We start from the raw sequence: 25,482 nt of genomic DNA, 5'->3' as shown, positions 1-25,482 counted from the left end.
GAGACTTAGCGTTAGGCTACTATTGACCTTCTGAAGGTCAGCAGGAGGATCATCTGTTGACTGGTTGACCATGGGTAACTGAAACCCACCAAAGCGAACCCACAGATAAGGCAGGAGTACTGTTATGTCAAGAGCAAAAAGTCATGTGATGCTTGCAACAACTCTGACTCACCCTCATCTGACCAGGTTTGGTCCCATAGTTAAAAAGCTCTTTGAGAATTCAGTGCTTCCTTTATAGCATTTTGCTCACTTATAATCATTTAGTTATCTTGATTAATTTAATGTCTTTGCCACCATACTGTAAGCTCCACAAGGCTTGCGTTCTTGTTACTTACCTAAGCACCTAGCACCTAGCATAATGTTTGGAGCTTTAATAAACACTTGCTGAAAATCTTGTAAATTGTGATAGATTAAAAAGCTAAGAAATAAGAGAGAGAGAGAGAGGGAGGGAGGGGGTAGGGGAAAAGGCTGGGAGGGAGGAAGGAAGGACAGAAGGAGGGAGGGAGGGAGAGAAAGAGGGAGGGAAGGAAGGAAGGAAGAAAGACAACATGAAGTTCAGGCTTGCCCAAAGACACATGGCCAGTAAGTTGCAGAGGCAGGATTTGAATCCAGGTCTGTTTTGACTTCTAAGGCTGTGCACTTACCTGCCATATCATGTAAGTAACTAGAAAAGAAAAACCGAGCCCTTAAGTATAAAGAAGATTGGAACAGGAACAAGTCCCAGCTACAGGAAGCTTCATGTATTTTCCTCTGGGTTACAAATACATTTCAGAGCAGAGACAGTTTCAGCCCCTGAAAGTAGGAGGAGAGGAGCTACAGAGTCGGAGGCGTGCACAGGTGAGTCTAGTTACGGGAGACAGTAGGGATCTCCATCAATGAAATTTAGCCAGGACACAAGAGGTTTTAATGGAAACACTGGTGGAGAAAAATGGAACACAGAGAGGTCAAGCTCCATCAACAGTAAGATCTCTTAAGCACTTCTATCTTTCCGATCTGACTTAGAGGGAAAGAGCTTCAGTGATGAAAGCCAGCCTAATAAACTAACAGATTCAGTATCAAAATGACTATCAAATAATTGAAGTGCTTCAAAGCCATTTAAAAACAAGTACATGAAAAAAAAAGCACATGATATACTCTAAGATCTACATCTTTTTTACCTGTCAACATGACTCTGAAAAAATCTACTATCAGAACGATTTGGGTTAGAGAAAGAGTTTATTCAATAGCTGAATTAAACCATCACCTGAGCCCTCAGACCTCAGCAGTGACAGTGCTGAATGGCTTTGGGGAAGGCTACCAGAATCCCTTCCAATCTCTCTTAGCTTTCTTGAAAATAAACATAGCATTTAAATAAAGTCAGAGTATTTATTACTCAAAGACAGATTCAAGACAATCTCTCAAAACAACAACAGAAAAAAAAAAAAAAAAAAAACCCAAAAGGCCATCTGTAGCTACTCCAGTCCATCCAACATCCAAAGTAATTGTTTAAAGATGAAATGGAAATGTGACCTTCTCCTTAAACCCCTCCAGTGGCTTTCCACTGCCTCTCAATCAATTCCAGATCCATCTCCATGGCTCCCATAGCCCTGCCTGATCTGAATCTTGTCTTCCTTCTCTCCTGTTTCCATCCCCTCCCTTCACTGGTCTCCAACCACAATGGCTTTTCTTTTGTTCCGTGAGCTTCCCAAGTCCTCAGCAGCTGTTGAGTCCTGCAGTGCTCACTGCTGAAATGCTCCACTCCCAGATCTTGACATGTCATGTTGTGAAGTTTCAGCTGCAATGCCTTTCCTGACCACCGAAAGCAGCTTTGACCCCCCCCACCGAAAGCAGCTTTGACTCCCCCACTCTTTTCCAAGTGATTCTTTGTTTTTCTTGGACTTCACCACCATCTGAAATTATTTTGTTTATTCATTTGGTTTGTGAGTCTTGTCTCCTCATAGTCGGATGCAAGCTCCAGCAGAGCAAGGGCTCTCTGTGTTTTGCTCCCTTGTATCCCACGCTTAGAACCATGGCTAGCTCACAGCATTCCACTGCCACTAGAAAATTTCCTTGGTATCTTTGTCAAAATTCATCGAGAGAGAGCAACAAACTCTGTTCTTCAATCTGCCCACGTGAGGTGGGTACCACAAAGATAGAAGACAGTGGAAAACTCAAGAGAAGAAAGCCAGATTAAATAATTTGATTTGGCAAGTAGGTTGCATGGATTAGACCTTGCTGAGATCACATACAGAACAATGTTTGTGTTTGTAAATAGGCCAAGATAGATTTCATTTGAACACACTATAAAGTGCATTTTAAATTGTCCCACTACATATTAATTATTAGAAACAATATTTTCACCTGGTTTCACAAAATTTTATGTAGCATTTCCCATTCAAATAAATATTTCCTCAAATGAGGGAAGGTATTCTTTGCCCGGTATCCAGGAATAAAGAAAATCATTTGTATGCATCAGAGGTGGAAGGTATGGGGAGAGAAGTTAACTGTAGTAGGGTTACATCCTGAAACCCTTGTAGTAGAGCACAGAATTTTATTTTATTTTCTTAAAGATTTTATTTATTTGACAGAGAGAGAGAGAACAGGAGTGGGGGTCCCGTAACTAGACTCAGAAGGAGAGGCAGAAGCAGGCTGCCTGCTGAGCAGGGACTCAATCCCAGGACCCCAGGGCCACAACCTGAGCCGAAGGCAGATGCTTAACTGACTGCTCCACCCAGGCACTCCCCACAGCACAGAATTTTAAAACTAGTTAGCCACTTCAAAATTATTTAACCCAACCTTTGCTTGAAAACAGTTTCCAAGATACTAAATGTAACAACAGCCCTAATGCTACATTATGTTTATATATAAATTTACTGCTTTAAAAATATTTTCACATATATTTTGTGCTTTGATATTTACCACCAAGCGAGAAAAGCAGGAAAGCTCATTTGCCATTCCACAGATGACAAAATAGAAGAGATGGTGACTTGCCCAAAATACACAGCCAGGACCTTCCAAGAGGACACACAAAAAAATCAATTCCCACCCACCTGGCAAATTCTTGGCCTCATCCTCATAGCTAATAAAGAATGGTGCTGGGAGATGTTAGAATTTTTTGAATTAAAATCAGTTTCTCTTTCTACTACTTTGCTTTCTTTTCCCAATGTTAAACAGCTTGTCCAAAGTCTCTCAGCTGGCTGGAACGGTGTCAGGACTAGAACCCAAAGCAGAACTCCTACCACCTCACCCAGCTATCTTATTAAAAGAGAACAAAGACTTCATGACACACCACGTGACTCATTAACATGAGCCATTCTAGCTCAGTATACAAACCAAGCTCCAGCTAACAGTCTCAATATCTGGCAACAGGGGAGTAGTGACATAAATGACAATGCAATGGAATATTCTACAACCAGTAGGAATAATGCTGTGGAGACTATTTCAGGAGGATGATAACGATAGCTAACATTTCTTGACTGAGCATTTACTCTGTGCCAAATACTGTTTTTTATGTACATTATATGTCACATTTATATAAATATAATATATACTATAAAAATAATACTAACTGTATATAATATGTTAAGCTCATTTAATCCCTATAATAACCTTTTCCAATAGGGATTATCCTATACAGAAGAAAAAAAAAAGTACAAAGGGGTTAAATAATTTGCCTAAACTTACACAGTTGGCAAGTGTAGAGGGGTCAAGGTTTGCATCTGGGAAGTGTGTCTCCAGATCCTCTGCTCTTAACAAATACACACACTGCCTAGGACAGTGGTTCCAATCTAATGTCAAGTGAAAAAGCCGTGAGTGTCTGTGTGTGGATACACACACATGTGTGTATACATATGCACAGATCAAATTGGGTTCTTTGACATAAATATTTATTTTGCCTGTAAAGCTATTAAGAGCTAGCATTCATTGAGTGCTTACCTACTATGCCAGGTAAGTGCCAACTGAAGTCCATACATTCTCTTATTTAATTTCCCTACAATCTTATGTGGAAGGTGTTATTTCACCCCCTTTACTGCTAATAGTGCTAAGGCTTGAAGGGCTTCAGATTGTCCCCAAAGTCCATGTTCTACACTCAACAAATTGTCGCAGTGGTTAGTTATTTCATAATAATGAGATAATTGGTGATTTCAGTTTCTCCTTTGTATCTTCCTATTTTCTGAGTTTTCTACAATGAAACCCGGTCTCTCTTAAAATGAGAGCAAAACAATGAAAGTAGTCAGGCAGACTGTGGTGAGATACTAGATTAACTGCACGCTCCTGAACCAGAGTGTGGCTCTCAGCCAAATTGATCCTACGCAGCAGATGGGTTCTCTGGGGAGAGGAGAGGGCGCGCAATCCTGGCTACTGCCTGGCATCCGGGAACCATACTGGAGCCTTCAATGTTCCCAGCAGAGTAGCCTTTGCTAGGAACCAAATACTCTTCTCAATATTTTGCATATATTAACTCACATAATTCTCACGATAACCATACACTGAGTGGCTTGCATCTTCCCAAAAAGTTGTGCTCTCTCAACAGCATTCATTCATTTGCTCACTTTTTAATGAATACTTACACATGCCACACTTTGGGAATACAAAATTGAGTGAGACACGGTGCCTGCTCTGGCAGAGTCCTTGGTTCTTGGCGGAGGAGCAAACAAAGTAGGTATATAAATGGAAAATGGCAGCTAAGATTTATTGAGAACGTAACACTTTACCTCAAGACTGCATCATCAACCCCTACCTGCCAGTCTGCGCTATGGCTTCTAGACTTGCCTGCCAGTCCCCACCATCAAGTGAACCAGTTCCTTAGAAATATCTCTTTCTCTCCCTCTCTCTCTCTCTTTCCCTCTTCCTCACCCTCTTCCTTCCCCTCTCCCTGACCCTCGCCCTCTCCCTCTGTCCTTCTCTCTCTCTCTCATTCTCTCTCTCTCTCTCTGTCTGTCTCCTTCTTAACCTATTGGTTCTGTATCTCTGAAGAACACACTGTTGATTTAATCCTTACAACCTCACATGATTAAATTACCCATGAGAAAGTTATTGTTATTATCACTTCCATCTTCTAGATGAGGAAGCAGGTGCACTAGCTTCCCAAGGTCACATACATGAGATTTAACCTAGATCAGTCTAACTCCAAAGCCAGTGCTCTTAAATCTTCTGATATGTGGCCTTAGGAGGGCAAGAACTGAGAGCTAAGTGAGCTCAGGGAGCACCTCACTTTCAACGTGGAGAACGTGGGGAGGCTTCATTGAAGAGGGGCACTTCTGTTTGACCTTGAATGATCAGAACAGACTGTGACCACACAGATAAGGGAAGGAATAGCATGTACAAAGGAAAGAAACGGGCAAGGAGCTCCTGTCTGGCTGGCGCAGTGGGATCTGAGCGGATAAGGCGGCCCCTGTGTGAAAGTGTTACACCCCATGCTAAGGCATTTGCACTTCATCTTAGAAGCATGGGAACAATCAAAGGCAGGTAGGGAAAGTGATGTCTTTGATGGCTCTGAGGAGCATGGATGGGAAGCAGCAAAGTCTGATCAGGTGTGGTAGCAGAGGATGAAAGGGAGAGAACAGAGCCAAGATCTTTTCGGAAGGATAATCTATAGCTCTAAAGGACCTACTGCTGTGAGGCGAGCAGGAAGGAGAGATGGAGGAATGAATCCAAGCACGGACTGGGGCTTGGCTACCTGGTAGACACAGTTCTTTGAATTGGAGGCACAAGGAGGCTAAGAAAAACTTGGTGGTTAAAGCCTACAGTACAGGAGAAGGGTCCTCCCTGTTATAGGGCTTACAGACCATTCTCTACCATTGCTACCAACCCTAGTGCTGTGAGCAATTTTTCACATGCCATTTTTCTGTGATACACTAAGGGACTTTGTAAAGGAGACCACCTACATCCCAGTTTTGCTCATTGTTTTTCAACTTCGGAAAACTGCCCATGGTAGGGAAAGCAATGTGATATCATCCCATGTGCCAATTCCAAACAACTAGCAGAGGTGGCCTGGAATATGACGTTGAGACAGATGCCGAGGCCAGAGAGCATGATGGTTAAGACTGACTAGTGATGCCTTCCAAGGTCAAGAAAGGGGTAGTTGTAGCCCAGGGACATTGAGAATCAAGGATGATAGAATATGCTAGTGATTAACAATATGGGGAAGGGAGGAGAGAAATCTGTAGGCCTCGCTGCAGAAGAGATACAGCAATAATCTACTTGACAAGTCAAATAGCAAGCAGTAATGCATAGTCACTGAATGCTAAGAAACCACATGTAACCATCAAACTGAGAGAGAGCGATCTGAGAAAATCAATGGCATGTGCACCACACTTCTTCAGATGTTTCCCTATTTATTCTCTCATTTGATCTTCATCACGACTCACTCTACGGCATAGAAAGCCAGCATCATTCGTACATTACCAATGGGGATGCTGAGGCCACGGCAGTCCCAGAATTCACTCAAGGTCATAGAGCTAGGCAGGAGATCCAGCTCCTTCAAGTCCTAGCTGTACCCCACACACAGCGCTGACGCACTGCCAGCAGACGCATGAGCCATGGAAGCGCAGGAGAGAGATATAAATGGCCACATTGTGTGTGGACTGAGTGCAGCGCTGGACCCTGGGGACACATTCATTTGTGTGTCTTTGGGCAGTCACCCAACCAGTCTCAGCACCTTTGAACGTGAAAGACACTGCGGGTTCCAAGTCTTCGTCTATTCACATTTTTGGAATCGTTACTAAAATAAACTTTGACTTGTCCCCTTACGGAGAGAGTAAAAACCCTTGGGTAAGTTATTTCATCTGGCTTTGGTTGGCTCAACGGTAAAACGAGGTTGGGCTAGATTGGTTAATCTTCAATGGTAGCACACACCATCATGTTTTCCTGATAATGGCCAAAGCTTTCACAGAATGTCAGTGAACACCGAGCTGTCCTTCTGAGGGAGAGAGGGCTTTTGTTCATAGTGGGAGCCAGGTTTTTTGATAAAACATTGTGTAGAGGGTAAGCTGTGAAAGTTTAGAGTCCACTGGCTGATTGATATCACATGCCCCTCCGCATCATAAAATTCTGGGAAACCAGTGAGTGCCACTGAGAGGAGCCCACTTCTGTGTTAGGTGGCCTTCTTCAAGCTGATGGCTGATCTGAAGGGTCCTAATCTGTTAATAAAATCACTTTGCTTAGTACTGAACAAAGCTTTTGAAATACTATGTCCAATCTAGTCAATCTGTTGTTTGCTTGTCAGCCAGAGACCCAGGCCAAACAATTTCAGACACGAGCAGGACTTTCTGGTTACACAATTATACAAATAAAGAGCACTTGACTGGGAGTCAAATGTGGTTAATCAATGCTGGTTCTGCCACTTGGTAAGATGGTCACCTTGAGCAAGTCACTTAACCTCCCTGGGCCCTACTTTTCTCCTGTTTGAAAGAAAGATAGTAAATTTATTCTTTCCACCCCACAGAGAGGATGTAAGAACAAAATGCAAATGCACATAAGTGTGTGGTAACATGTACTAGACTCTACGCTTCTGAGGACAGAGACCACAGCTGCCTTTTTTCCCCTGTCATATTCACAGTGCCTAGGATACCTGAGACTGAGGAAAAACCTCTGATGTACCGGTTGAATAAATGAAGCATTTTGGAAAGTTTGAAGTGTGTGCAAATGTCACACAATCTTATGGCGATGTCCTAACTGAGCACAATATTTTACTCATTATGCTGCCTGTTAAAAATAGGTAACATGAGTCACTCTGCATGGTCCTTTTTAAAAATTCTAAAATACCAGTCCCGATGCACAAGACAAGAAGTTGATGTGAACAAAAAATAAAAATGAAGGTCTCTTGTACCTAGTCAAAACATTCGTGTATTGATGTGTAATTCTGATTCTGGAGTCACCCTTATCACGGGGCCATTTCTCTTGTGTGGAAATGTTCAAGCTTCAAATTGTAGTTGAACACTCAGCTCTAAATCCAGGCTTGGAACTACAAGCTAAGGTAAGAGCGTGGTATTTATCCATCTACTTAAATACATGGAAAGAATGAGTCCAAGAGGCACCACAGAACCAGTTTCAGAATGCCAGGCTTCTCAATGCCCACCAGCCACTAGACACGTGGACAACACAGGCTCAGGCTAACTGACGAATGCAAAAGGAAACTGGATTTCCTACCACTGAAGATTCACAGGTGTCTGCGTATCTGTTACCTCGGAGCCCCTCTCTTGAACATCCCCCTATCCTTTTGTCCAGAAGCACTGACATCTTTGCGCTCTGCCCATGTTCTGAGCCTCTGCACATGCTCTTTCTCCCCCCTTTTTGGATTCTTCCTCCAAATAATTACATTGCTGCTCACTCCCTCCCCTCCTTCAAGTCTTTGCTCAATGAGGCCATCCATTACCGCCTTCTTTACGATCACAACCCCATCGACCCCACTCCTTCCTCTCTTCCACAATTTCCTCTAGTCCCCTTTCTCCACTCGATTCTTCTCCAAAGTTCTGGTCCCCATTGAATGTACTCTGTGTTCCATTTTATTTTTCCATCTCTCCTGTACCAAATAGGAAGCTCCATATAGGCAGGAATTTGTATCTGTTGTTCACTAATTGAACCTCTAGCATGTAGAACAAGGCCGAACATCTAGTATGCATTCATACAATTCATGCAATTTCTGATGAATACATGGACAGGTCTATGCTATAGAGACTAGGGATGAGAGTGGCATAACTGCACTTTTGTCTTCCAATACTGAAAAGGGGCAAAACGAACATGGCATCTATGCCAAAGAACAGCAGAGGAAGAGTAATCAATGAAAGGCAGAGAGTAATACATTTGAATTATTTTTGTGTTAGGGACAAGTACATTTTGAAATGGGAGGAAAAGGACTCAATCATTCAATTTAAACCTTGGAGAGAGTAAGTCTGGGGAATCCCAACCACTCAGTGAATGCCAGAGACTCTTAAAGCTAGAAGCTCTAGAGGTAGGCAGATCAATTCTCTCATTTTGTTTGCAAGGAAACAGAAACCCAGGAAGGTAAAGTAACCTTCTCAAAAGGCACACAGCCAAGCAGTCACAACACTTAGACTCAAACCTAAGTCTGACTTCTGGGTCCATGCTCCTTCTACAGAAAAAATCCAAACTACACGAATTCAGCGAACATACTGAGCTTCTAAGACTAATGAGTTCTCTGATCACGAATAATTTGGCAAAAACCTCATTTACCATCACATTGCACAAAGACATTGTACACCGTCACACTCACCGGCATTCATTTATTCATTTAAAAATACTTTGCCAGATTCCAAGTCAAACTCTACCTCTAGAAGACAGTGTTTTCAGATCTGGTCATAACCCAGAGAAAAGGAAAGAGAGCCCCAGGAGAGAAAGATGGGGTGGGAGAAAGAGGGAAGTAGAGACAGGAAAGGCAGAAATCAAGGAAAGCAGAAAGGGAGAGAGAAAAGGAAAAATATGCACAGAGTATTGACAGCACTGCTCATGGGATTTTCTGGGAACTTCTTTGAATGGCTGTGCTGTCACTCATCTCTTTCCATTATAAAATCATTTCTTTGGAGCTATTCATCAAAATGATTCAAGCCCAAACACGCATTTTCAAATGGACCATTTTTTTTCTTTTGTTTCTCAAAATGTATTTTCTGTATATCACAATATCCCACTCCATAACACATTGTTTTTTCTTAATTATTTCTTGTTTATTTTCCAGCAAGAACAAAAATTTGAGCATTTATTTTTCCTACATCAACTATAATGTGCCCAGTAACACCTTACAGTGTACCACATGAAGTCATCGGAGTCATTTATATCTGGTTTTCCTCACTTCTCCAATGAATAAACATACTAAGCGTCCACAGTGTGTCAAGAACTAAGGATGAAGAGGTGAATAGGATAAACCAGATTCCTGTCCTGGTGGAGCTGAGCTCTGAGTGAGAAATTCAGCCCATGCACCACTGAACAACCATGAATCACAAATACATCTCTGAGGAGTGAGGGTGGATTGGGACGTACTTGGGGGCCCAAGGTGTGTGTTCGAGAGCCTGGGATGCCAAGAGGTTAGGGAAGTCCTCCTGAGGAGGTGGCGGTTTTGCTGGGACCACAGGAAAATCAGTCACTCCATGAATTGATAAAATTGTGGAGCAAAAGCCCCAAGGCAAGAAAGTATCTGTCCTAAACACTCTGAGACTGGCAGTGGATACAGTTAAATGGCATACACGTTCCAAGAGTGGAGACTGACCCCTCGCAGATGGAGCCTGACCTCCATCCCCAGTAGCTCTCTCCCAGGTAAGCAAACCATCCTGGGCCCGTGGAAATATTTGGTAGTCAGCATAGAAACCGGTTAGCCCCAACACCTCTGTCACACGCCTCACTTTCTCCTCAAGTATATCCTGCCGTTCTCATGCCCCTGAGTTCTGGTCTGTCTCTGATCTCTTCCTTACTCAGTTCATTACTCCTCGGGGACTTCGTCAGACACATTAGCCCAAATCCATTTGAATCCCTTAAACATTTTCTCCCTTCCAACTCCTGTACCGTCATCTCAGTAAATTCTCTCTCCCTTTATTAATTCCATTTGTGAGTTTACATAATGAAAGTAATCACAGTTTAAAAGTAATACATATGATGAAACTGCATTGAGAAAGGGTAATCTGCGAGTATAGAAGTAAAGTGGAACATAATTGAAAATCCAGTGTCAGAAGTCTCTAAAACTTCTGGAAATATACCTAAAAACTCTCTTCAAATTGTCTCTCCATATCCTCACTATCTTCTAATTAAACCTTCCTTTTCACAAATAGCAACATTTAACATTGAAAACACATTTAAGTCCATTGTTCTCTTCTGGCTACTTACCACCACCTGTCCTGTTCTTCACACATTTCATTGCAAATATTTGGTATTTCAACTTGATAATGGGTTTATAGCCTTTGAATGACTAGTGTGAGAATCTAATCATCATATATATCATTATTCCTATGGGCAAACTTGTTTCAAGTGAGCAATTCATAAACTTTCAGGAACATAAAAACTGTGAGTTGGTGACTTCCTGCAATTTGTTTTTTTGAAACATGGATAATGTATATGCCAAATCCAACAGAAAGAATTATCCAGAGTCTTCTAGAATGGTTTATCTAAGATAATTTTTTAAGATTGCATATTCTTCTTTAGAGATTTAAAGTGTTGACCCATGGAATTGTATGGGAACTTACATATATAAGAAGGCTATTTCTGACACAGAGCCTTGAGGAAGGAGAAAAATTACATAACGGATGACCCATGCATTAGAATCTCATATGCATGCTTAAGGTTTTCCAAAATAACTTCACTCTTTCTGGGAAGTTAGAAGCATCCTCTTTAAGACTTCTTAGTTAACTAGAAAATGAACAGTTCCAGCTTCAAAATGCTTTGTTCCTTTTTGATCAGATCAAAGAATTTTCCAAGTAAATAAAACTCTAGTTCTTGATAGGACAAAAAATCTTTACTATTATAAGGTTCATTACAACAACAAAAGCTCAGTTAAGCTAGAATTATTCAAAATTGTCTAAATAATAATCCTGGAGACGAAAGGCATTAACAAGGAATTAAAATAAAAGGCATGGTTGTGTGGGTATCCATATCTGAAAGAGAGAGAGACAGACAGAATATGCCACCCAGGAAACCAAGTCCTAGTTCTCAATTAGGTTAAGATGCCCACCTTGATACAAATTTTAAAAAGGTTCCTATTATAAGATCCTAAAAAAAAAGATGTTATGAGGGATCAAAAATATGAGCTTTATTGTTAAATGAACTTGGGTCCAGAAAATTCTCACCTCCACTTATCAGAGTTCAGGAAAAACATGTAATTATGTCTTCTGAGGTAAATATGCTAATGCAAAACATTCTAGATGACTATGCTGGTTCATTGTTTTTCCTCTAAAATTGAAGGAAGCAATAGATATATGACATAATAAAGGACTCCAATTTGGTTTATACTATTTATAAGAACTTGAATTGACTAAAAAAAAGAAACACGAACTTGGGTTCAAATTCCTTTCTGCCATTTTTCTGCCTCAAAATATTATTTTTTATTTTTGCAATTTCAAGAAAGTACTGCAAAAGGACTGCATGCAGAATACACTTATTTACAGGTCATCATGAATAGTAAATATAATAAAATTTATTCAATCACCCTATACATTACAATTATATCCAGTAAACCCATAACAATGTACTTGTTAATTTTAAAAAATTATTATATAGGATGAAGCCATTGGTTGAAACTTCTCCTTCTAAGACAGTACCGAAGAGCCTGGCTATGGAACTGAAAGCACAGTAACTTGTGGTACAGTTCTGCGACACAAGGGAAAACTTCCCAGGCTGCCCTACAAACACACAGATGTCCTAAGAAACCCTGACTTTGCTTAGCTTATCTTAGAAGGGGTAGCTAAAATGGCATTTTCAAACTTAAATAATAATATGTGAAAATAACAGAATCCTTGAAGCGTTGCCCTAATCACATAGACTGCATTGTAAGCTTAACCAGTATATGTGCCTTTAGCAAATAACTCCCTTTGCTCACCCTCTCTCCCTTCCCATTCATACCACAGAAGGCTCCATATCATGGGGCATTCCTTAGGAAAGACACAACTCCATACCAACCACTGCCAAAAAATAAAGACGGCAGGAATCAGTTAATCCAATATCAAATTAAAATACATGTTTTTAAATAAAAATATTTGAAAGGAATCATGGAGTCACAAACTACTGGTGACATGTCTGAGGTCCCTGCCTAATTACTTCACTACCTTCTATGCTGGGGAGGTAGTAACATTCTTCAACTATGACCAGAATTTCTAACAGGCATTAAATGAAAGGAGCCCGTATCTCATTCCATCAAAACAGGATCACAAAACTAAACTACGAGACATTCTGAAGAGTATTTGTTTACTTCTGTTTTACGCAGAGTAGAGAAGTAGCTTGGAAAAGTTGCCACGGCCATGCTTTTCTTGAGCAGCAGACTAAAACACTTTGGTGAATATCAAAATATATACAATGTAAATGTAGGCTCTCTCCCTTCCTTAATAATGTACTGCATGTGTGTGTAACTGTGTGTATGTGTGTGGGCGAATGTACTAGTTGTCGAGGGACATCATTTAACCATCTTCATGGTGGGTGACACATTCTCAGAGCCCGCTGTTTCAGCAGAGGGCTTCCATGATGGGATTTTAGGGTTTCTTTTAAGAGGTTCCTTATCTTTCCAAGGTTATTGTGATAGATGGAAGAGTCTAGCTTCCTCTCAGGGTGAGTTAAGTAGAAATAATAACTGCTCTGCCACATCTTCAGAATAGGAGCAATTCAGAGGTGAAATTCTGGGATGCAATTATCAGAAAGATACATATATTGCCAGAAAGACTGGCAACTAAGTTACAAGGCTATTGATAGGCAAATTGATTTCTAGTTAAGGTTCCTACCTGCCTTTCTAAGGTCACTGAACCATTAAGATAATAAGTCTTGAAAACCATGTAAGTAGGAACTATGGGTAGGTAGAAATGATTAGTTTCATTAAAATTTTGAAGCCAATGGGAACACCTGTCCATTTTCTTTTGCAGGCATCTGATGGAAGACAACTGCATCCATAGTGTCACCTCTAATTCAAAACAGTGCTAAAATAACATCCTTCCTTAGATGAATTTGGCAGAGCAATAGGGCTAATTCAGCTCCAACACACGTCTTTGTTACAGTTCTTATTTCAGTTTCGGCAGCTCAGATAAGCTTATCAGAAGGCTTTGAACTGACTGACATTCCGGGATGGCACAATAGACGAGATTGCCAAGAGAGTCGTTCATGAGCATCCGTAAATATCAAAAAAGACACTAACTTTGTAGTTTGCAAGGGAAGAAGTAAAAATGAAAGAGCTTCCACTTCCCTGTGTAAGATTCAGACCTAATCAGAGTGTATGCAGATTTCTTTTTAGGAAATGTTACAAATGAAATTTAGCTGGAGAAATATAGTACCTCTATAGACAAGATTGTTTTTGTTTTTTTTTCTGAAGAGGGTAATCCACATGAGTTTAAATTGAAAAGTGTATCAGTAATACTCTCTGTTTGTCTTCCCTTGTTATTCAAAGATTAAATTCATTTTAAATTAGTGAAAATGATTTAATCTTAGGGCGTTAGTAATCTCAGTTTATTTAGACCTGTATTTTAAAGAACTAGCTTGAGAGCCCTTTGCAAACAAGACCAGGCTCCATAACAAAATGATACCCAATTTCTCTTTTAAGGCTATTTTCTAAAATCTGTAGGCCATGACTGTAGAATTCTTCACTCCCCCAAATTACATTAACAATGTTTGACATGATGACAGAGAGAGCAAAAAGAATTCATTTCTGCCAAATAAGTGTGGGCTACACCACTGATTTTTGAAACCATCCTCCTCTTATTCCATTTTGGTAAATTTCTAAGGAATGTTTAAAATCTGTAGGACAGACCTTGGCTTAAGAGGTGGCCTCTCTGCCATTTTCATGGCTGATTTGAGACCCATTATGCACTCGATTCTGCATTGTGAAATCCAGGCTGGGGACAAATTTCTGCCTGTCATCTTGGGAAAGGCCAGGAGTTTTGCACCATCCTGTAGTATGAAAACAAAATCAAAGCCAGGGTAGGGCTGCCTGCTTCTTTCTTAATCAGCTTGCTGCTTTTTTGAGGCTATCTTGGCTGTCATTATCTCAGGCATGGAAGGGTAATTTAGTAGAATAAAATATAGTTTAAACAACACCTCCCCAGGGAAAGTTCCTTCTTACACTTAATATTGAATGTAAAAAGGTAATCAGTAAGTAATCCTTTGGTGCTTGGCTAAGAATCATTACACGAGAATGCGTTTAGGAAGCACAAAATCCCTTTTTCTTTAACCTGATAAGACCCTGAATCCAGGGCTAAGAGGCCCAGATATTTTCCTCATATTGCTCATTCTGTTGCATGACATCCCCATGGAACTATAGCTTATGGACCAAATTTGCTGCACCTCTCACTCCAATAAGATGTAAATTGCGGAGATAAAAATCTTCCAAGAATTTAAAAAAAAATTTAAACAGTTCACTGAAAATGACAGCATGGATAACTCTGTCAATGACCTCCCCTATCTAATGTCAATTTCAGGAAACAAGTTTCCATTGTAAATGTTTAATCAGTGTAGTCCCAGGAACCCAGAGCAGAAAACCTTATCTTCTCTCCCAACTTATTTGCTCTGCAAGCTCTTTCTTAGCTCTATCTGGCTCCCTGGAAGCACTTGAGGTTTATTTTTTTCCCCCTCTCAAAAGAGCTGGGAGCTCTGTAGGTTCTGAGCTAAACAGCAGCCTTGTGGTTTGATTCCATTAGTCTGAGCCCTGGTCCGCTGCAAGCAAACTGCAGCATTTCTGCTTGCAAATCCTGGCAACCAGGTTCTAGACCAGCCCCAAACACAGGCTGCACACATTCTTCAACGCTGTTCTGCCCAAACCTTGCCTGAAGCCAGTCAACCACAGCAGAAAGCATCTTACCTTCCATCATGGTGGCAGAATTGCATTCCTTAATTTCCAAGGAGTCTGAAAAATACGGGAGGATAGGATTCCAGGTCCCAGCCAAGTCCTCGCAACGCCGCTGCCGAGAGGTCGGCTCTGTCCACTGCTGAAGCCAAATGAGACAAGTGTTAACCCCAAAGATAGGCCATGGATGCTCCTGGTGCCGGTTCACCTACAGGCTCCCAGGAAGATGCTGCGAGAGAAAGGGAGAGGAACAGCAAGCCGGCCGAGCTGCACCGCCTGCGCTGCCTCGGCCAATCCCTTCAGCTCTGGACCGCGTCACATGGTAGCCAGCCTGCATCTCCTGACACAATACCCCGGGAGAGCACACAGAACCTATTTTCCGTCCCTATTCCCCTCCACCCCCACCCCTCCCGCTAGTCACCAAACGCACAGCCCCTTCCCCACCTGGTGACGCACTTCCCCGCCCCTCCTCTTCGTCTCTTAAGCCTATTGCAGCGGCTGGGTACCCGAGATTAATTATCAGACGCTGCCACCTTAACGGGGGACTCGGGCATGAAAGGAGCACCTAAGTGGCTCGCTGCGGAGGGGATTGTTGTGTTTTTTTCTTTCTTTCTTTTTTTAAAGAAAAACTTGTTAATAATTACGTGCAGTCTGAGGTCTTAGCCGCACACTTCTAAGCGCCCATTCCCGTCTCCTTTTGCCCTGCAGGAATTCCAAACGTTAATGTCTGTGGCCTCCGCACACGTCCGTGAGTCTCTCTCTCTCTCTTTCAAGAGAGAAAAATCAATCCGGCTGACGTCACATCATAAGCAATTATCCCCAAAAGGATGATGCAGAAGAAATTTCATCCCAGCTGCCTTCAACAGAGCCAGGGAATTAATCGCGCATGACATGCTCAAGGGCTGGGAACTGTCATTAAAACAAAGAAACAAAAGAACCCACCCGAGTGGGGCTCTGGAATCAAACTGGCAACGCTTGAGATAATTTCTGGGGCGGGAGGCGGGAGAGACGGCAGCAGGCAGGGCGGCCAGGCCTTCGCCCGCCAGAGGACAGCTGTGCGCGCCGCCTGCTCCCGCGGCAGCCTGGACGCGCCGCCCGCCCCGGCCCGACCCCGCGGCGCTCAGCGTTCCAGTCCCCGCTCCGCGCCCGCCGCGCGCCCCCCGCCCTCCCCGGGTCCCCGCACGCTGGAGCCGCCTCCTTCCCCAGGTGCAGCGGGGCTGTGCCGCCAACTGCAGGCCCTGGAGGAAACCAACGTTCTTCTAGAGGACACCACGGTTTTTCGCAAGGCACCTCCGGCATCTGTAACCGCCTTCCAGCCCATTCGTGCACCCCAGTGGAAATCCGGAGGGAGGAGAGCGTGCCGGGTTCTGGCCGGAGGGGTGGGTGGAGCCCAGGGGTTTGTAGCTTCCAGGGATGGGATCTGGATGCCGGGCTGCTGCCCAAGTGCAAAGGGTTATGGCACCCTGGCTGCAGGGGCTGAAAATCTGTCCCCTGACTTGTCCCCAGGGACCCCGGGAGCCTTTCGAAGGGCCTCAGGCCCTGGGGTCCGGCGATCTTGGGTTCCTTTTCAAGCAGGCTCTGACAGCTAAGGAAGAAGCAGGCAGCTGCGTATGGGAGGGAAGAAAGGGAGGAGAGATCAGAAGAGGGAAAGTCCTCCTTAGAACTCTAGGGGACAACAGCAGAAGTGGGGCATTTCTCCCTCTACAATCTAGCAGGAGGATTGGGAGAAAAGCCATAACATCACAGACCAGTTGTGAGCATCAAATGAAATAACTTTAAGAAGTTAAGATGCATTACATGATCAGTGTTGAGTCTCTAATGCTATTATTAATCTTTTATGTTATAAATATATCCACAAACTTTTAATATTGCTTAGCCCATGACATAGTCTAGTTCTTTCCACCAGAGCAAATATGAGGTATTGCTGGCTAAGACCTAGGAAAGAAAATATAACTCAAAAAGCTGACTGAAGAGCATACTAACAGTTCAACAAACAAACAAACAAACAAAACACCAAAAACTCAGTTCCTTAGCAACTTAGAAGTTTTTAAAAACTCTTATTCTCCCTAAGGACACATATTTCAGTAGCCTCGAAATTTCACAATGACACTCTCCAGGGAGATACAAATACTTGTGCCTTTTTCCTTATTATCTATGAGGGAGTTGAATTTTAAAAGAGAAAAGAATTTCAAAGTAAAACTTGTGTTGAGTACAATTTACACTCTTCTGAAAACTGCAGAAACAAGGTTCATGTGTGTGTGTATTTAACCAAATTTTCTGTGGTGCTTAAGAACATGGATAACTACTGGCATCAAACAGACTGGGTTCAATTCTGTCCCTGCCACTTAATGAGCTCTGTGATCCTGTACAAGTTATGTAATTCTCTGTGCCTCACAATTTCTTTATTTGTAAAGTGGGGCTCAAAATAGTACCAAGTTCATAGGGCTATAAATAGTAGCAATAACAAACATTTATTAATGACTTACTATGTGCCAAGCAGTCATCTAAATACTTGGCCAGTAAATTACTTAGCATAGTGTCTGGAGCGTAATAAACTCCCCATGTTAGCTTTTTAGTATCGGTTGTATTATCCCCAAAGGGCTGCCAGAGGCATTGGAGAAGTTTTTAGCTAACTGAGAGTTATACCACATACACAGAGGGGATGCATCCAGAGGTGGAACAAGTTGGAGCTTTCTGAGGCTCCAGGGGACAGGTGAGTAGAAGAGAGATTTGAAACAAAGGAGGTTAGGGAAGGTCCACTTTCAGAGATGGAATTTTGGAGTTCGGGAAAAAATGGAATGGACTTGGAGTGGCAGTTCTAAATCAAATAGGGGGTTTGAAATAAGAAAAATGGCTCAGATAATATCTGGAGGTAAGTGCAAGCACTGAGATGTGGAAATAAGAATTATTTTAAGAGATGTAAGGGGCAAGAGAACCAGAGAAACCCAGGTTGCCTGCCTTCCCTCACTCAAAGTACATTTTACAGTATATTAGGGCAAACTTCTCAGAGATTTAGCATGGACACAATATCAGTTTTGTTTTAGACATGCGGGCGAGGCAGCTAGTTAGAGACGGAGACAGCTCAAAGGTTTTTTCCATCAGTGGGGTGTTTATAGGAAAAAGAAGTGTCTGGATGTGATTGTCAGAGAAGGACCAAGAAAGGCATGTGTCGTCAAAGGTGGTAAGGCTAGTCTGAAGACCAGTTAAACTTTGTGGAACTTTATTACCAACTGAAATTACCAATTGCTAATTACCAACTATAAGAACACTTGAGGAGCAAAGTTCTGCTTCAAATAAAAAATTGCCCAAGTATGTTATCAGAACAGATTAAGCATTTTAATTTTGTCTTCTCATGTTTTTTTTTTTTTAATTTTATTTATTTGACAGAGAGAGAGACAGACAGCTAGAGAGAAAACACAAGCAGGGGGAGTGGGAGAGGGCGAAGCAGGCTCCCGGCTGAGCAAGGAGCCCGATGTGGGGCTCGATCCCAGGACCCTGGGACATGACCTGAGCCGAAGGCAGACGCTTAACGACTGAGCCACCCAGGCGCCCCTTCTCATAGGTTTTTGAGGAAAAAAAAAAAAGGGAGTTTTCTCAAGAACAAAGATAACACATTATATCATGGCTCAAATTTCATTATTTCCTAGTACAGTTTTTGCTTACCAACAAGTACAAAAGGGAATTTTTAGCTGCTGAAATAATGGAATATTTTTTTGCAAATTCTAAATGGAAGTCAAAAGAAAAGATTGTTTAAATTACTAACTTGCTTCAAAGTGCAAGGACTGCCTATAGGGATTTAGTCCAGGATGGTGAGCATAAGCCCAGATCATACCAGGCTCTCAGGGCCTGCAACCAGTCCAAGACCAAAACCTTAATTGCTGAAGTCACTAGACATTGAAGTTTTTTTTTTTCCTGAAATAACATTTGTATGGTGGTGATGCCCTGTTACACATGTTTTTGGAATCAAATCCTATTATATTCTTACTATAAAAGTTGAACTTCTTCACGATTTCCCAATGTTAGTGTTTGAGGAAAAATCCGTTCATAGTTCACAAAGAGAAAGAATATCATGAGAACTGAGTCACAAAGGAAGGAGGAAAGAAAATTAACATAGCAGTGACGTTTAATAAGTGGATATATATGGATGTAGATAAGACATATAGGTATATAGATAGAGATATATCTCCAAGATAGTGATCTTAACATGGCATTTGATTCTGTCCCTCTTGCTGTCCCCGCTGAGGCAATTCAATGAATGTAGAAGAGAAAATATTGTCCAAGCCCTGGAAATCAGCAAGGGCCCACTGGAAGAGTTAGATTTCCATGGGATGAAATAGGTGAAATAATATATATATTATAATATATTATAACTCTGTGAGCTCTACACAAATAAAGCCCCCTTTGGCCATGTCAGTTAGAATGAAGAATGCCAATTGGAACCGACATGGCCAAAGGGGGCTTTATTCGGGTAGCTCTCAGAGTTACATGAAGGACTACATAGAAAGCAAGAACTCGGTTACTCCAGGAAACTTTGTTACCAAAACCAAGTACTCACAACTCTGTTTCTCTCAGCATGTCTGCTGGTTTGCTCTTACTAATTTTTCTCCCTGTGATCTGAGAGATGGCCATTTAAATCCTTTAAGCTCCCATCTTCAGAGCCTGACCATTCAAGATCTACTTCAGAAAACTTCTGGAGAAGGGCTCTGATTGAACTGGCTTGGCTCACTCTTCACCCTCTGGACCAGTCAATGAGACCAGGTTAATGACGTATCATACCGGACTTTTTTAAACCAAAACTCACATTGAACTTCGTCACATGCCTACCACTGTGACTAAATATGGGAAGGAAATAGGGAAATTTCTGTGACAAACAACCCTTAATAATATGAACCCCTTATATATTTGGAGGGGTAGAAAAGGCATTGTCAAAGGATGAAGGAGCACTATTACCAGACTAAGTGTGGGGAGAGAAACTATGAAACAAAAGCTGTTTGCCATGGACATTACTCAGTTCACCTAAGATAAAACTTATAAAAGGATTCATGATCCAGAGGGACTGAAAATGCTACTCTAATCCCATTCAGCATACTTGAGAGGTCACGCATATATTCTCACTCACCATGTCCTGAGAAAAACCGCAGACCTCATAGTCGTGCTCCTCACTGTGGGAGGGGCGGGGAAGGGGGAAGCAGACCATACTTCTTGGCTCACTTATCCCAAATACAAGACATGCCCTGGTATGCTCGCCACCCACTGCTCTATGCACACTCAAACCAACTTGAGTACTGAAGGAGTGTCAGCTAGGAGTACTGCTTAATCTAGATGTACATGGATAAAGCTAAGCAATAAAGGCTGAGTACATGAGAAGAGTCACCAGCCTCAAAAACGGAAGAAAATAGACAATTCTAGCTCATTAAGCAGAGGAAACACTCTCATTGAAAGCAGAGGAAATGTAGAAAACTGGAAAGGCATTTAAAAAATCTATTTTGGGGGGACACCTGGGTGGCTCAGTTGGTTAAGCATCTGCCTCCGGTTCAGGTCATGATCCTAGGGTCCTGGGATCAAGTCCCACATTGGACTCCTTGCTCGGCGGGGAGCCTGCTTCTCCCTCAGCCTGCCTCTCTCTCTCTCTCTCTAACAAATAAATAAATGAATAAAAACTTTGAAAAATATCTGTTTTTTACTTTGATATAATTTTAGGGATATAGCAACAATAAATAAGATCAGAGTGCTATGACAAAAGAGTAGGGGGCAGTTGTGTGGCTCAGTCAGTTAAGCGTCTGGCTCTTGATTTAGGCTCAGGTCATGATCTCAGGGTTGTGAGATCGAGCCCCATGTGGGGTTCCCTGCTGAGCGTGGAGCCTGCTTAAGATTCTCTCTCTCATTCTCTCTCTGCCTCTCGCTACCTCCACCCCTCCCCTCCCCCATGCACTCTCTCTCTCTTTGTTTCTCAAAAAAAAAAAAAGAGAGAGAGAGAGAGAGAGAAGACTGAGGGCCAGAAAGAGCACATGAAAGTGGTAAAAACATTCTCATTAAAAAATTTTAAATGTTAGGGGCATCTGGGTGGCTCAGTCAGTTAAGCATCAGATTCTTGGTTTTGGCTCAGGTTATGATCTCATGGGTAGTGCGATTAAGCCTTGCGTTGGGCTCTGTGCTCAGTAGGGAGTCTGTTTGAAAAATTCTCTCCCTCTGCCCCTGCCCCCACTTTCTCTCTCTCTCTCTCTCTAATAAACAAATCTTAAAAAAATGTTTAAATGTTATAGCTGTAATCAATGGTATAGTGAATACTGCCAAAAAGAAACAGTGATAGGCCCAGTGCAAGATGCTAGAAGCACAGACCCACAAAAATGAGAGGCCCAAGCACAATGATACGTGTTTCTCACACAATTTTCTCTATCTGGATACACAGGAAGACAGTATTTGTTGGCCTTTCTTGCATCTTGGTGAAGCTGTATGACTAAGTTAAGGCAATGGAATTTTCCAACCCTGGCCCTTTGCAAACATCCTTCAGATAGTCTTTGCCTCTTTGTCCCTTCCAAATGGTAGACAGCTACTTGATCTACATGAGACTTGGAATGTGTAAAAAATAAACCTTCATTGTACTAATCTCTGTTCAATTTATATATAGTGTGTATATATGTGTAATATTTACATGTGTTTACATTCTATATGTGTATATAGTCTTTTATGGATGATATAATACAAAATACATATTTTTTAGAAAAGTTAGAGGAAGAGTCATCTGAACAGAGGAAAGTGTAGAGGCCATCAGAAGGGAAAGAACTAGGTATGTTCTAGAATCTAGAACTGCACTATCTAGTCACCAGCTACAAGTGGCTATTTAGCACTTAAAATATGCCTAGTCTGAATTGAGATGTGATGTAAGCATCGGAATGCACACCAGACTTCGACAAGAGTACAAAACAAAAAGAATCTAAAATATCTCATTAATAATTTTTATATTGATCATATGTTAAAACGATAATATTTTATATATTTGATTAAATTGGGTACTTGCCAAGTTTAAATTATACATGTGGTTCACATTTGTGGCTCAAAAATTTCTACTGGACAGTGCTGTTCTAGAGACTGACAGAAAACCAACCCAACAAGCACTGTGGACAAGGGGGATGGGTTATGTTTCAGGGTTATGTGCTAATGGTGTATATCACCACCACATGCACATCCATTCATTTCTTCATCCAACAAAGTTATGTTAAGAATTGTCTATGCCTGGGAACTTTCAGGCTTTGGGACACCAAGATGAAAAAGTTGTAAACTTTTCGAGAAGCTTATTGCACAGTGGGGGAGGCAGATGTGCAAACCGAGCCTTAAACACAGGTTTATAAATGTTCTGAGCTAAGGCAACACAGAGGAGAACAGCTGGGGTAGAGAGGAGACCAGGGAAGCTTGTGTATAACCACTGTACTGGAGGCCATCTCCCTTTCCCATGTTCCACCCTTATCCCCAACTCACTAGATGAAGAGCAGTGATTGGCATTTTCTTAGTTCCCCATTTTAGCCTCTGTGTCAATCATTTGCTGCCATTACCAAAATATCTTCTAGGATCCAACTTGTTTACTTTCCCCATTTTAGCTGTTTCTCTTTTTACCAACCCCAGACCACCTGCAGGTTAAACTTTTCTCTATGACTTCAGCAACTGTATCATAGTCCTCTTTATCTCACCTCATTATTCATGACTTCAGCATCCCTTCCATGATCTGACATACCTATTTCACAGTTGCTTGACTTTCTTAATTCTAATGACCTTCATTTCCATTGAGTCTTAGGCACTAAAAGTATAGCCACATTTTGGACCTCATCTTTGTTTATCTCCAATATTTCATACTGTAGATTTCCTTGTACTCTCAACTATTTATCTGCACTTCCCCACCCTCCACATGCCATACATAGGCCTTAATGCATCCTGAATCTACATTTGCTTCTTATCGTGATTCCTGGGGCTGCTGATCTTCCTTATTCACTTCTCAGAGCCTTGGGAGTAAAATCTGTGTCATGTGTGGTAAGGTGGGAGGGGGGAATCCTTGAGTGCAACCTCTCCTTCAAAACACAACAATATTTTCTCCATTCTGCTCTAGCCATTCTCTCCCTGTACTCACCTAACCTGAAATGCCTACTTTTACCTGTATAAATGCCATGCTTTTTACAAGGTCAAACTCAAATCCTCTCAAGGAAACTGATCATATGGATCTTTCATTATCTTAACTCCTACTGCATGTATCACATCTGCTTCTGATTATATAGCTTGTCATCTCCTAATTTTATTTTGTGTCTATTAGTTACTACCCCACCAGAAGTCTAGAAGAAAGGGACCATACCTTCTATTTCTTTGACATTTCCTACAATAGATAACACCATGCTGGAGGCATATTTGGTGTTCAAAAATTATTTGATAAACAAACATATTATTTTTTATGAGAGAGATCTAGGAAGATCCCAGTAGGAACATAAACCCAGAAAATTACCTCTCCGATTGGATCCAAAAGCCAAACCTGGTTACTGAGGTTGTTATTAGAGCAACCTGAAACAAAAACTACAGGGCATTGTGATAATAGCTGAGTTTATTAGTCACTTCATAGCATTCTATATTTTATTAAGCATTCTATAGGTAGTCTGCTAAGTAATTTATGACCATTATTTCAAGTAATTCCTTCAAACCTATGATTTAGGTATTCTAGTCCCATTTTGCAGATGAGAAAATAGAGGCTCCGAAGTAGTAAATAACTTGTCCAAGAAAACAGAAAATATCAGAGCTGGGACTTGAACTCACATCTGTCTGACTCTAAAGCCCATGACCTAACCTTGAAATTACAGGATTACAAATTGGTCTTGAGAATATTAATTGTTATTTTGGGGGTTCAATATTCCTCTTTTGCTCTGGTAACACCATTCCCCTTTTGGGGGGGCAGAAATTCCCTTTTTCTTCTCACTACACTCTGTCATGAAGAAGAAATGGTTTCTGTCATCTCCCAACACGGCTCTACCTCCTTATCCATAGATGTTGGGTCAAGGGAGAGATACCTGGCCCAAGATGAACCAATAATACTTTTATTCCCCATGTTATAACTCTAGCCAGCCCAATTAGAATTCTTCCCTGAGGTTCAAGAAACTAAATCTATGAGTGAGGAACCTTTTCCTATGAGGTTCTCAAGCTGTAAGAATGTAAACTTGCCATGGCAACCATGTCAGCCATGTCCTTCCCCTGGGCATGGGGTGATGGGTTGTGTGTAGGGAATGCACCTGACAAGGAGAGAGGGGGAGAGTAGCCAGCCCTATTGGCTTGTGAGCACCTCCACCTATTTTTTTCTCCTGTTGCTTCTGATCTTCCTACAGTTTGAAGAACAAATAACTTCCTCATTTTGCTCAAGCAAATTCAGGTTGATTGTCACTTGCAAAGGAGTCCTAAATGAAGCTCTTTTCTTTTTAAAGGTCATTAGGCAAAATAAGAATCAGTACGTCAACTTAGTTCAAAGACATGGATGGAGTGAGACCAATAAATTTCTTAGGAGTCAAGCCCAAATGAAGCCATCTCCATCTTAAAATGGCCTTTTGCACTGGTATTCACCACCTCCTTTTTAATTAATGACCACTACAAACTAAATAAATCATGTGCTAGACCAAAGAAAGGAATCAAAAGGAATAAAGACATTTGAATATGTAATATGTCATATTAACCAAGAAACTAAAGTGATAGAGAATTTATTCACAGAAGAAAAAGAGCCTTGGCTCTTGGTAGACTTAATTTCGCCAGGATGATGTGTTGAGGTTTAGGTTAGGCTGGAATCAATCTTGGGCAGTAAATCAGAGAGGCACACTCACCACTAATTATTTGGCTATAGAAAAGAAACTTTCTCACTCTGTATTTTCCTTTTGAAAATATAATTGCATGAGCTTAATTTCCTAACTGGGTTTAACTGGGAATCCGTGTTGCACAGCTAGCTCTAAAATGTAAGTAATTCATATGGTTCACCTTGTGATTTCCATAGCTACCAAGGACTTTAGCAC

The 25,482-nt window shown here is 41.6% G+C and overlaps 1 protein-coding gene across 7 annotated transcripts in view; it reads right to left on the bottom strand.

Moving 5' to 3' along the window:
* SGIP1 (SH3GL interacting endocytic adaptor 1) overlaps positions 1-23,061 on the bottom strand; it is a 213,008-nt gene extending 189,947 nt beyond the window's left edge. For 4 of the 7 annotated variants that reach the window (XM_027618919.2, XM_035727226.1, XM_035727228.1 and 1 more), the window contains exons 1-2: positions 22,934-23,061; positions 15,473-15,599 (exon numbers count right to left, since the gene is read on the bottom strand). In XM_027618919.2, the coding sequence (XP_027474720.1) occupies positions 15,473-15,599; positions 22,934-22,957 (151 nt within the window). In that variant the 5' untranslated portion in view covers positions 22,958-23,061. Of the gene's footprint in view, positions 1-15,472; positions 15,600-15,901; positions 16,020-16,101; positions 16,457-22,933 lie in introns of those variants that run through there. The other 3 variants (XM_027618928.2, XM_027618939.2, XM_027618947.2) reach the window with 3 other exon arrangements.
* Between the last annotated feature and the right edge of the window lie 2,421 nt (positions 23,062-25,482).

The sequence above is a fragment of the Zalophus californianus genome, chromosome 4, assembly GCF_009762305.2.
Source record: "Zalophus californianus isolate mZalCal1 chromosome 4, mZalCal1.pri.v2, whole genome shotgun sequence".
Lineage (NCBI taxonomy): Eukaryota > Metazoa > Chordata > Mammalia > Carnivora > Otariidae > Zalophus > Zalophus californianus.
This window is presented reverse-complemented; position numbering and strand designations above follow the sequence as displayed.